The sequence below is a fragment of the Leptonychotes weddellii genome, chromosome 14, assembly GCF_054177405.1.
Source record: "Leptonychotes weddellii isolate Sample4059 chromosome 14, ASM5417740v2, whole genome shotgun sequence".
NCBI lineage: Eukaryota > Metazoa > Chordata > Mammalia > Carnivora > Phocidae > Leptonychotes > Leptonychotes weddellii.
The window spans coordinates 73,908,524-73,919,888 of record NC_138382.1 but is presented as its reverse complement, the minus strand read 5'-3'; the positions used below and the strand labels follow the sequence as shown (position 1 = coordinate 73,919,888).

At 53.0% G+C, this 11,365-nt stretch overlaps 1 protein-coding gene across 1 annotated transcript; it reads right to left on the bottom strand.

Moving 5' to 3' along the window:
- Positions 1 to 5,340: 5,340 nt before the first annotated feature.
- Positions 5,341 to 11,337, bottom strand: SWI5 (SWI5 homologous recombination repair protein). Its single transcript, XM_081802656.1, has 6 exons — positions 11,289 to 11,337; positions 11,056 to 11,164; positions 10,723 to 10,771; positions 8,837 to 8,958; positions 7,466 to 7,560; positions 5,341 to 5,677 (listed from the first exon to the last, which is right to left on the bottom strand). Exons 1-6 carry the CDS (start codon positions 11,335 to 11,337, stop codon positions 5,613 to 5,615), a joined length of 489 nt encoding a protein of 162 aa, XP_081658782.1. The 3' UTR covers positions 5,341 to 5,612.
- Between the last annotated feature and the right edge of the window lie 28 nt (positions 11,338 to 11,365).

Sequence of the window (11,365 nt, the reverse complement as noted above, 5' to 3'; positions counted from 1 at the left end):
GATGCGGGGCTCGATGCGGGGCTCGATCCCAGGATCCCGGGATCATGACCTGAGCCGAAGGCAGATGCCCAACGACTGAGCCACCCAGGCGCCCCAATAAAATCTTAAAAAAAAAAACAGGCCTGCCCCAGACCTACAAAATCAGAATCCCTAGGGTGGAGTTAGGGACCTAAATCTTTATTTTTAAAAGCCCTTTCAGATAATTGTGATAATCAGAGGTTTGGAAATTATTACCTGGACTTTAAAGAGCATGTCTTTGGAAACTTTAACCTCTGAGTCTGCTTCTTAGATGTGTTACCTTGGGAAAGTGACTTAAACTCTCTGAGTTTCACTTGCTTCTTCTGGAAAATGGAGATAAGTATGTACCTCTTAGGAATCCCGGCAAACAGAGGCAGTAGTCATGCTGAGCTCTAGGCCTGGGGTCTGGCACATAGCACGCTCTCCCAGTGTTAGCTGCTATGGTGGTTATTCCAGCTGAGATCCTTTGGGATTCTGGGATGAACACAAGAGGCTGAGGAAGCTAAAGGTCAGGAGAGGATCTGGTCCTGTCCTGATGTTAGGAATGAGAGGGTCCCTGGGAAGGGAGCAAAGCCTCCTGCTCAGAGGAATTAGGAGAAAAGGGCCAAGGCAGAGGCCAAGGCCAAAACTGTTCATTTTTGGCCACTGGCCTGGCCACCAGGGCAGGGCTTGGGCAGATACAACTTCTAAGAAGCAAAGCAGAGATTTGTGGTTAAGACCTTGACTTTAAGGGCTCAGAGAGTTCTGGGTTCAAGTTCTAACTCCTCCTTTTGTTAATGCATGATGTTGGGTGAAAGACTCCAGGGAGGCTGGGCCTCTGCTGGGGAGGCAGGACGGCCTCCGTTGGCCAGGCTCTGGGGTCCAACAGCGCAGCTACTAATCAGCCCTGTGACCTGGAGCAAGTCACTCCACCCCATGAACTGCAGGTTGGAAATGGGGAGACTCCACCTAACGCACTCCGTGGTTGGGAGGTGCGGACAGGATGTGCCCAGTGACATGCTTGTCTCTCTGCCTGACCAACAGTGCTTCGTAAAGGGTAGCTGTTACCACCATCAACCCCTTCTCTGGGGAAACCTCCTGCTCATGACTGGTTTGAGTGTGTGGCTGTCACCTTTCACCTCATTGTCAGTCCCCGACCACCTGACCCAGAACTTTCATCACAACGCCTCCAGGGCATCCGGGGAGGGGGTGTGGCTGCAGGCACTCTTCTCCCACCACAGTGGAGCCCTGGGCCCCTGGCCTTCCTCCCCTCTCTGCCTCCCCGACGCATCCCCTTCTGAGCAGAGCTCAAGTGGGGTGCTATTTGGTGACACTGCTTCTGTGAGGGCGGGCTGTCGAGAAATGACCCCTTTCAGTCTCAGGGATGACGAGAATGAGGACAACACAAGTTGTGTTCGTGCCGTAGGGGCTGGATGATAAATATTTTTGAGTCAGGTTTACACTAGATGTGATCAGACAAACTAGGTCTGTGTTAGAGGTACCCTCGGCTGCCAAGGAGCCGCACCCTGAGAAGCGGCAGCCGTCACTATCCACATGGCACAGCCAGTGGGCTCCTTACCGCCTGTGGGGGGGGTTGGGGTCACTCCAGACTCCTGGGAGGGGTGCTGCCAGAGAGAACCCCACTTCTGTGTGGGGCGCGTTGAGGATCTGGTCTGCAGCCAGTGGCTTTGCAGGCCCCGACCTTCCCAGTGAAGCCTTCCTAGGAACTGCCTCCCCCGCCCTTGGCCTCGGGCGCTTCTCTGGGCGGACACTGCCCCCTGGAGGCCTGTGCCTGCCATGACACCGGGCAGAACTGACCCCACATAAGAGGAAATGGATCCAGATGATGCTTTCCTTTCCAGCATCCTCCGTGGTCTGGGGAGTTCTGGCAGTGTACTCATTCATTCTCAGCTTGAGAACCTGGAATCTGCTCTAGTGCCATGTGTTACCTTCCAGAAGAAACGCAACTCAGGGCAACTGCCAGAACACAAGTACATAGCCACAAGAGGTCTTGGGACTCCAGGCTTTCCGTATTTTGTAAAGAGGCGAGGGTCCAGGGAAAAATGATCTCTAGTAATATTTGGAATTAAGGTTGAAGATAAGTTTATTCACTTATTTTTAAAGATTTTATTTATTTATTTGACAGAGAGAGACACAGCGAGAGAGGGAACACAAGCAAGGGGAGTGGGAGTGGGAGTGGGAGAAGCAGGCTTCCCGCTGAGCAGGGAGCCCGATGCGGGGGCTCGATCCCAGGACCCTGTTTGTGATCATGACCTGAGCCAAAGGCAGACACTTAACGACCGAGCCACCCAGGTGCCCCAAGGATAAGTTTAGAATCAAGCAAGATAACTAGTATGGAGTTAAGGGAAAAGGGGAGGAATAAAACAAAGCAAAGAAAGGATTATTTACAGGAGGGTCAGGATTAACTGGCTGGACTGAGAAAGGAGAGAATCCGCAGGTGGAGGTGTGGGGATGCGGGTTCTATGGCAGCAGAACCACCCCGTGTGATAGCATGGCTGCTGTAGAGAAAAACATGAGAAAAGAGAAAACACCAAGAATCCTCCCATCTTGAATAAGCATTATTATTATTTTGGTGCATTCCCTGTTGTTTTTTTCCTATGTGTCTTCTTTTATTTTTATTTTTATTTTTTTTTAGAGAGGGAGAGAGAAAGAATCTTAAGCAGGCTCCACGCCCAGCGCAGAGCCCGACACGGGGCTCGATCTCAGGACCCTGAGATCATGACCTGAGACGAAGTCAAGAGTCGGACCCTTAACCGACTGAGCCACTCAGGCATCCCTTATTTTTATTTCTTTAAAGTTTTATTTAAGTAATCTCCATACTCCACATGGGCTCAAACTCATGAACCCCAAGATCAAGAGTCATACCCTCTTCCGACTGAGCCAGCCAGGCGCCCCCTATGTGTCTTCCTTTAATGTCATCATTGGAGATAATGTCTTTATTGGATTTTTTTCAAATCATAAGAGTTAAATCATAAAACATGTGAGTTACAGAAAAAAAAAATGTACCCATCTCCCTGCAAAAAAAGATCAGCCCCAAACGCAGAGCTGGGTTATGACTGTGTCTGGGGCAGGGTCCCATCTGCACCAAGAGTCCAAGTGAATAGTCAGCAAATTGTCTCTAATCGCTGTCCAAGCAAATTGAGTCCCCAGCGCCCGTCCTGGGTCCACTAAGATCTTGGCCTCAGGGCCTCTGTCAATGTCATTTCCCCTCCTGGAATACTTGCCCACGTTCTTTCCTGGCTGACTCCCAGTACATGCATGGGTGTCTCTACCCTGTGACATTTCCCCAATATCCCAAACTAGGTGCTGTTCAAATGTGCTCCTGTAATCCACGACAGCCTTCGACCAAACTGCATTGTCATCATTTCTTAGACCCCTGACTTCTGCTAGCAGGTGAGCACTGCACAGCAGAGACCCAGAGGCCGTAGCTCCCCAGCTCCTGGCACTGAAAGACGCAGTGTGGACAGAGGCATAACGAGCCAGCTTTCTGGAGGTTCCCCCCACCCCAAGCCTGGCTGCTAACCTCTCCACCTCCTCCTCCGCTGGAAAATGATGTGGCTCAGGAAGCTGAAAGGGAAAAGTCAGTTGAGGTGATAGCTGTGTAGGAGCTCAGACATGTGAGAGGCTCAGAAAGCCCATCCCCATCCTGCACCCATCTCCAGTTAGATCACCAGCTCTCCCCCAGGACCTAAGAGGATGGGATCAGGGTCACATTCAATTAGGCAAATACTGAGGATGTGTGGGGTGCAGGCGCAAAAGGTGTCACTCGAGATGAATCTGACAGTCTTGTCCTCGAAGGGCACCCAGTCTGGGAAGAGAAACAGCGAAGGTCTCATGGTGTGGGGTCCAGGTTAGAAGGCCGGGGTCTGGAGTCAGACAGACCTGGGCTCTTGTTCTCGCTTGGCCACTGTGTGACTTCAAGTTGCTTCCGCTCGCTGAGCCTGGGATGTTGATGGAAGCTATCTCGTTGGGTGGTTGTGAAAACCTGTGGACATTCTGATGTGAAGGTATGGGAAATGGCGAGAAATGCCCCCAAATGGGAATGCACCCTGGCTCTCGTGGTCATCAACGAGGGCATGCAGATGCAAACGAATGTGTGCCGTCTAGAACGGTCTGGAACAGGGCCGGAGCATGGGCATGGGTCAGGCCAGCCACAGAGGGGCGCAGTTGGGGCACTGGGAGCTAGACACTTGTGGCTCGGACGGCAGCCAGTCCCCGCCAAATATCGAGGTGCTCACCCTCGTTTCCCAGTCCCAGTCTCCCTTAGTGGGTTTCCGCCACGTGGCTGGTTCTGGACCACTGTCTGTGAGCAGGAGTGATGGCTGCTGATCAGGGGACGAGTCGACTCAGACTTGATGTCTTCTCCCTCCCTCGGCTCCCTGCTGTGGATTCCAGCAGCAAAGCCCTAAAACGCAGGGGGGCTACCAGACCCTCATCAGACTTGATGAAATAAAGCTTTCTTGTGCTCAGCCATGGGGATTTGGGGTTGTTTGTTGAGACAGCTAATGCTAACTGCCCCACTGCATACAGTACTGCTGTTATTTCTGCTTAGAGGCCAAGTCGGTGGCCTGTGGTCACACAGCTCCCAAGTGGGCAGGGACCCACACCCAGGCCTGACTCACATGGCCGGTTTTGGGAACTATGCTTACTTCACCTCACGACGGCCTGCCCTCAAGCACTGCTGTCACACCTACGATCTTAAGAAGATGTCCAGCAGGGACAGCCAGATGAGCAGCTGGGACAGTCAGAACACTTGGCGGGTTCAGTGTGAAATCCTGCCATTCTGGATTGCACCGAGCACTTGCAACACTTGTCTCACTTCTGCCAGTGCTGGTGGATCAGGATAAACAACACACAAGGGAGGAACGACAGCTTGCCCCGGGCTGGCAGAGAGGACTACAGTCGGGACTGGAACCTTCATTGTGCTGATGGACGCACACGGGACGAATTCCTCCAACGTCGCTGTTTCACGCTCAGCTCCTGCCTGCCTGTCCCCCCAACCCAGAAAGGCAATATTGCAAACCATAAACTTCAGACTTAGACTTTTGCTTGAATCCCTGCTCTGCCACTTACTGGCTATGTGACCTTGGGTAAGTCACTTTGCTTCTCTGAGCCTCAATTTCCTCATCTGTACAATGGGGAGAGCAATATTCATTTCTCATGGGATGGGACTCAGGCTTGAGACATAATGGATGTAAGGTGCACAGCACAGTACTTGGTACATGTTAGCTTGTTACGATCCAAGGCAGGCTCTCTTTCTCCCGGGGAAGATTAGGGGGCTACCGGAGGAGAGGGACTCGCAGTATAGAGATTCACACCAAGATTGCTTGTATGTTTATTTACAAATGGGAGACATACACACACACACAGACATCACTGGGACATTTCAGGAAACTTGGAGCAGGGAACAGCTCTTCTTCGCTGTCTGTCTCTTCTCTGGGCTCCCTTGTGACTCAGATCAAGCTCTCTAGAAAAAGGCTTCTGACACTTCCTCGCTGGGAAGCCTGTGCGTGTGCTGGACGGGCTCTCACTGCCTCTCATGTTCAAATCTGCCTGTCCCATTGGGCTGTGGACAAAGGGCTGTGAGCCTTGGCTCAGTCATTCATATCCAGGCCAAATTCTGGATATAATTCTTTGGTGGTGACACCTCGGATCACAGCTGAAAGGAAAGAAAGAAGAAAAGATGTGTGTCTGGTGGGAGGAGTGGGAGGGAGAATGGCCAAAGGCCTGACCTACCCAGGACCCACTCTCGCACCTTCTTCTTGCTCCCCTAGTTGGCCGAGATACCCTCTTGCTACTCCTTCCAGACCCTACCACTGTGGGCCCTGCTTGGCCACCCCAAACAAGACTCACTGAACCCTCACCCCACTTGACAGAGGAGTCAAACCAAGCTCTGCTGGACTCCACACAGAGCACCTAGAGCCATCTGCTGAAAATGTAAATTTATATTTACATTGCACCTGGGGCCTGCTGAAAACCCTCACTCCTTAGCCTGGCCCAGGGGTCGTGCCCTGGCCATTTGGTGATACCATCCCTCCTGCTCCCTCAAAGACCCTTTCTGTCTCCCAGGGGAAGGGATCTGAGAGGTCTTCCCTGACCACCTTAGCTCATCCCCACCTGCCACCCTGTTCATACCTCAATATTCTTCTCCATCTCTGGCCTGTTTCTTTTTATCTTTTTTTTTAAGATTTTATTTATTTATTTGACAGAGAGAGACACAGCAAGAGAGGGAACACAAGCAGGGGGAATGGGAGAGGGAGAAGCAGGCCTCCGGCCGAGCAGGGAGCCCGATGCAGGGCTCGATCCCAGGACCCTGGGATCATGACCTGAGCCGAAGGCAGATGCTTAACGACTGAGCCACCCAGCACCCCTGGCCTGTTTCCTTCATAGCACTTAACACATTTTATAATTCCTTTGTTTGTGTTCCTTTACTTACTGACCTTTCCCCTCCCTTCCCCCACACACCAAAACCTAAGTCACATGAGAACAGGGTCCTCCAGGTGTCTGGTTCACTAGAGTGCCCCACACCCTGCAGAGCAGCACAGAGTAGGTGTTCAGTATATATAACCTCAGAGGATAGGCTGCCCTGTCCTCTCCAGGTCCTGGGCCTGGAAAGACAGGTCTCAAGCTGGGTTCTGTCTCACAAGAGGGGATGTCCTTAACCACCAGGCTACGGTCCCCTCATCTCTTTTCTCCTTGGGGCCTGATCATCCTCCTTCCTCCATCTGTATTTCCCTCCTCCTGTTACCTCCTCTCCTTCCTCGGGACCCATTCCCCACTGGAACAGAAAAGCCCTCCCTGCCACAGACTCCCGGATGCTGATAGGCAATTCTACAGGAAGTGCTAAACTCCCGCAGTGACCAGGCAGACATCCCAGCCCTGCACCCTGTCCCAAACAGTCACTGGGTGCTGAACGCTGGAGTGCCCACCGGCCCCAGCCAGGTGACCGGACTGAGGCCATCCATGCCTTTGCTTGCTTCCAAAGTGGACTGTCCTAACCAGCCTAGGCACATAGGTGTCTGTGCCTTGGCCGAGCCCTCTGGATAGTCAGACTGTTCAAGGAAGAACAGAATACTCCTTGAAGTCACAAAGTCACCCATCTGTGACTTTCTGCCTCTGTAGCGAGTCAGCCACCTGAGGTAAGGGTGGTGTAGCAATCAGTCTGAGTAGGCCCCAGAAAACCAGGAACCACAGCCCGCAATCGAGCAGGTAGGCAAGTTCATGCTCAAACCTGCCTGGGGCTCTGAAGCAGGCTCTACACTTGAGGGAAGAGACCCCAGGGACTCCTGTAAGAGCTGTACAGCTGCTTCGGGGCATTCGGGGAGGGGGCCAGCTGAGAAGGACGGGAAGGCTGGCAATTGGAGGGCCCAGGAGCAAAATCCTGACACCCGGGGAGATGCGGACTCCTTCCTTCAGAAGGTTGCTCCTCTCGGGTCCTGCTGCTCACCTAGTTTGCCTAGCAGCATCTGGCCTACATCCTTGATGTCATTATATTCGTGGAGCTGGGAGATGTGGTCCTCCAGTTCATCCACACTGTAGCCTCTGGGGTGGGGGGTGGAGAGAGAGAGAGAGGATCTTTAAGAAAGCGGAGGAGGATCCAAGGTTCAGAGAGTAACAAGGCATCTATTTAAAGATTTTATTTATTTATTTATTTGTCAGAGAGAGAGAGATTGAGCACACAAGCAGGGGGAGCAGCAGGCAGAAGGAGAAGCAGACTCCCTGCTGAGCAAGGAGCTTGATGCGGGGCTCAATCCCAGAACCCTGAGATCCTGACCTGAGCCGAAGGCAGATGCTTAACCGACTGCGCCACCAGGTTCCCAGAAGGCATCTATTTAACTAATGTTCATGGGATGCCTGGGTGGCTCTCAGGGTCCTGGAATTGAGCCCCACATCGGGCTCCTTGCTCAGCAGGGAATCTGCTTCTCCCTCTCCCTCTGCCTGCCACTCTCCCTGCTTGTACTCTCTCTGGCAAATAAAGAAATAAAATCTTTTTTTTTTTTTAAAGATTTTATTTATTTGACAGAGAGAGACACAGCGAGAGAGGGAACACAAGCAGGGGGAGGGGGAGTGGGAGAGGGAGAAGCAGGCTTCCCGCGGAGCTGGGAGTCCGATGCGGGGCTCGATCCCAGGACCCTGGGACCATGACCTGAGCCGAAGGCAGGCGCCCAACGACTGAGCCACCCAGGCGCCCCAAGAAATAAAATCTTAAAAAAAAAAAAAAACTACACAAATGTTCACTAAGGACCTACTAGGGACAAGACAGACCCTGCCCTCAGGAAGCTTACGGTAGGGCAGGGGATCTGCCTAGCCCCTCACTCCTGGCCAATCTCCCTGTGCCCTTAGGGAGTGGTTCGCAGCCATGCTGGTACTGTGTGACCTGGGCCACAGCAGGGGGATTCACAGATGGGCACATGAGTGGCTAGTCAGAGCCCCTCCCGTGTGAAATGCACATTCAAAGGCTGCTCAGTCTGTGCCACATGGCTGGAGCAAGAGGTGTGAGAAAGTCAGGAGTTGTGGAAGAGCCAGCTTCCTCCAGGCCCTGCAGAGCCCACCTGCAGAGAGAGAATGGAGTCGGTGTGCAGATGGAAGAGGCAGAGAGGGACCAAGTGATAACCTCTGCTAGGGACAGTTTTCTGCTCCCTAGTTCCTGCTCCTCCCAGGTCTGACCACACCCTACCCGAGAGAGGCTGCTGACATGCTGAATCCCTCGGCAGGGCATGGTCCTGGTTTTAGGCTAAGCTAGTGTGGCTGGGTTTCAGTTACTGGACCTCCGGTTAAAAGTTATCTTAAGCATGCTGAGGAGCCCAGTGAGACTTACTCAGATATTAACTGGGTGATCTCCTTGTCCAGCAGGTCCCTCTTCTCCTTCAGTTTCTGAATGTCGAGGTGCAGAGAATCCTCGCTGGCCCCATCAGCCTGGCCAGACTTGGGAGATGGCCGCTGAGTGGCACATAAAGTCATCAGCCAGACTGACCCATTATCCACAATTCAGAACCTACAAGTTGTCCCCAACAACCACCGCCCCCCCTTCTGCTTGGTGACTGACACCCCCACCCCCTAATAAGATTACATTGCCCAGCTGCCCTTGGAATTAGATGTAGCTGTCTAAGTTCTGGTGAGTGGAAGTTAGTCAGAAATCATGTACACAAGTTCTGGGAACTGTCCTTCCAGGGAGAGGGTATGCCTTTCTCTGGCCTGCCTTCCTCCTTCCTGCTGGCTAGAATGTGGATGTAATGAAAGAGCTGAACAGCACCTTGGGCGATAAGGTAGAACCTTGTTGAAGGTGCAGTGGAGCAAGATAGAGGCCTGGGACCCTGAGGTCTGTTTAGGCCACCGTTATTTGGGGTTTTCTTTCACTCCTAGCCACACCCAATCCTAATTAAAGGGCTCATCCTGGCCCCTAACCTGACCCCAGATAACCTGCCTCACGTCTACTTCTTGGATGCTCCTCTCAAGTCTATGATGTCGCTGGGCTGATAATTTCATTGGGTAACAAACCCCTTCCCTGGGGCTGCAGTTCATCTTTGCCCTCTCTGCCTCTAAAAGTTGCAAAGGCCAGTGCCCGGTACACTGCTAATCTTTAGGAAATGTGTGTTGGGTCAACCGTGTACACATGATACAAGACGAAGCCAAGGAAGACATGGTTCCTACTCTTAGGACAGAGGCTTTTAATCAGTTAGTTGACAGAGAGGGAGTAAGCACTATCTGCTAGGCACTGGCAAAGGCTCCAGGGATTCAGCAATGGATAAGACATCAAGCCTGGCGCCTGCCTTCACGGAACTTATATAAAACACCCAATAATTATGTTTTTCCTCCAGATATCTCCATTTAAAGCTCTATTCACATTTCATCAGGAAGGCCTTCGCTGACCACCCCGCCTAAAATGGTCACTCCTCAATGGCTCACTCTTCTTTTGTCCTGATATTTTATAACATCCATCACCACCTGACATATACATTTCATTAATAATATTCTGTTCATTGCTGGCCTCACGCCACTGGAGTTTAAACCCCACGAGCGCAGGGCCGGTGTTTTGTTCACTGTGTCCCCAACAGTGCCTGGCACGTGGTAGGCACTAAATAAAATGTGTCAGATGAATGGGTGAATGACAAATAATCAATCAACTAACGACAAGCCTGAAAAGTGCTTTTAAGGTGAAGTACAGTGTGTGAAGGGAGTGTCCAAATGAGCAACTGGACTGAGTCAGAAGTGGGGGTGAAGCTTCTCTGAGGGACCTCTCAGCTCTAAAGGATGCGCAGGCATCACCTTGCTAAAGAGCTGGAAGGAAAGTATTCCAGAAGGGGACAGTATATCGAAATGGCCAAGGCAGGAGAGAGCACACACGTCCGAGGGAATGAGGGTGGTTTCTGTGTGGGGTGGGACAGGTGGGGGAGGGGATCGTGGTGTTTTCACAACCAACCACTTGTGGTGCTGTCGGGAAGGAAGAGAGACAGAGCCCACTGGGAGAGCCTGGGGTAGCACCGGCAAAGGCCAGGACGCTGCCGCTTCTTTGAAGCTTGGTGGGCAGGGAGGAAAAGAAGGGGAAGCACTGAGAAATGACCTGGAGCTTCTCAGCAGAACAAGGTCTGCTGGGGGAAGGCTTGAAGAGGGCTGGGGTGGGGAGGAGAACTGGGAGCAGCACTGACTTCCCCGGTGGAGGGCCAGAAAGTGGGGGGGGGGGGGGCGGTGCACAGGCATACTCACAGGGGATTGGAAGGCCCCGCGGCAACTTTTGGAAAGTCCTGGTTGAGTCCTGGAGAGGAATACGAGGGAAAAAGGCTGATTGAACCTAGGGTCCGCCCTGGGAGGAAAGGGGTGTGGGGAGGTTAGGAGTTGGGAAGGGGCAGCTATGGTCCGGGATCGGGGTAGGGATGCTCAAGGAAGGGGAGACTCTGAGAGGGGGGAGTGTGTGGAGGGCTAGATGGGGGTAGACGGAAGTGATCTCTGGGACGAGAGAGTCTGGGGCAGGGATACAGGGAGTCAGGAAAGGGGCTGTGAAGGGATGCCCTTTCGGCCTGTTCTCCGCTTCTCGCCCACCTCCGGAGCCCTGGGGTCCGGGGTCCCCGCCTCGGGGGAGTATGCAGTGCAGGAGGGTCCAGGGCGAGGGCGGGAGAGCGGCCCCTCAGGTCCGCCAGGTATTCGGAATCTTATGACGGAGACCGCGAACGGTCAAAAAAGCGAGGTGCGCGCGCACCCTGCGAGCTCAGGCCCCGCCCCCCCGAGGTGGGTGGGGACAGCGGCTGCGCGCTCCGCTCTCATTGTGACTCCACCTGTCCCTTGAGGCCCGCGGCGGCCTGGCCACGCCCCTTTTCCTTTCATCTTCCTCACTGACCAGTAGGATTGGGGT

Coding starts and splice junctions, on each gene's coding strand:
- SWI5 (XM_081802656.1), bottom strand. CDS start 11,337: ATGAAAGGAAAAGGGGCGTGGCCAGGCCGCCGCGGGCCTCAAGGGACA. Junction 7,561..8,836: donor ATCACCCAGTTAATATCTGA/GTAAGTCTCACT, acceptor CCCCCACCCCAG/AGGCTACAGTGTGGATGAAC. Junction 5,678..7,465: donor GATGCTGCTAGGCAAACTAG/GTGAGCAGCAGG, acceptor CTTTCCTTTCAG/CTGTGATCCGAGGTGTCACC.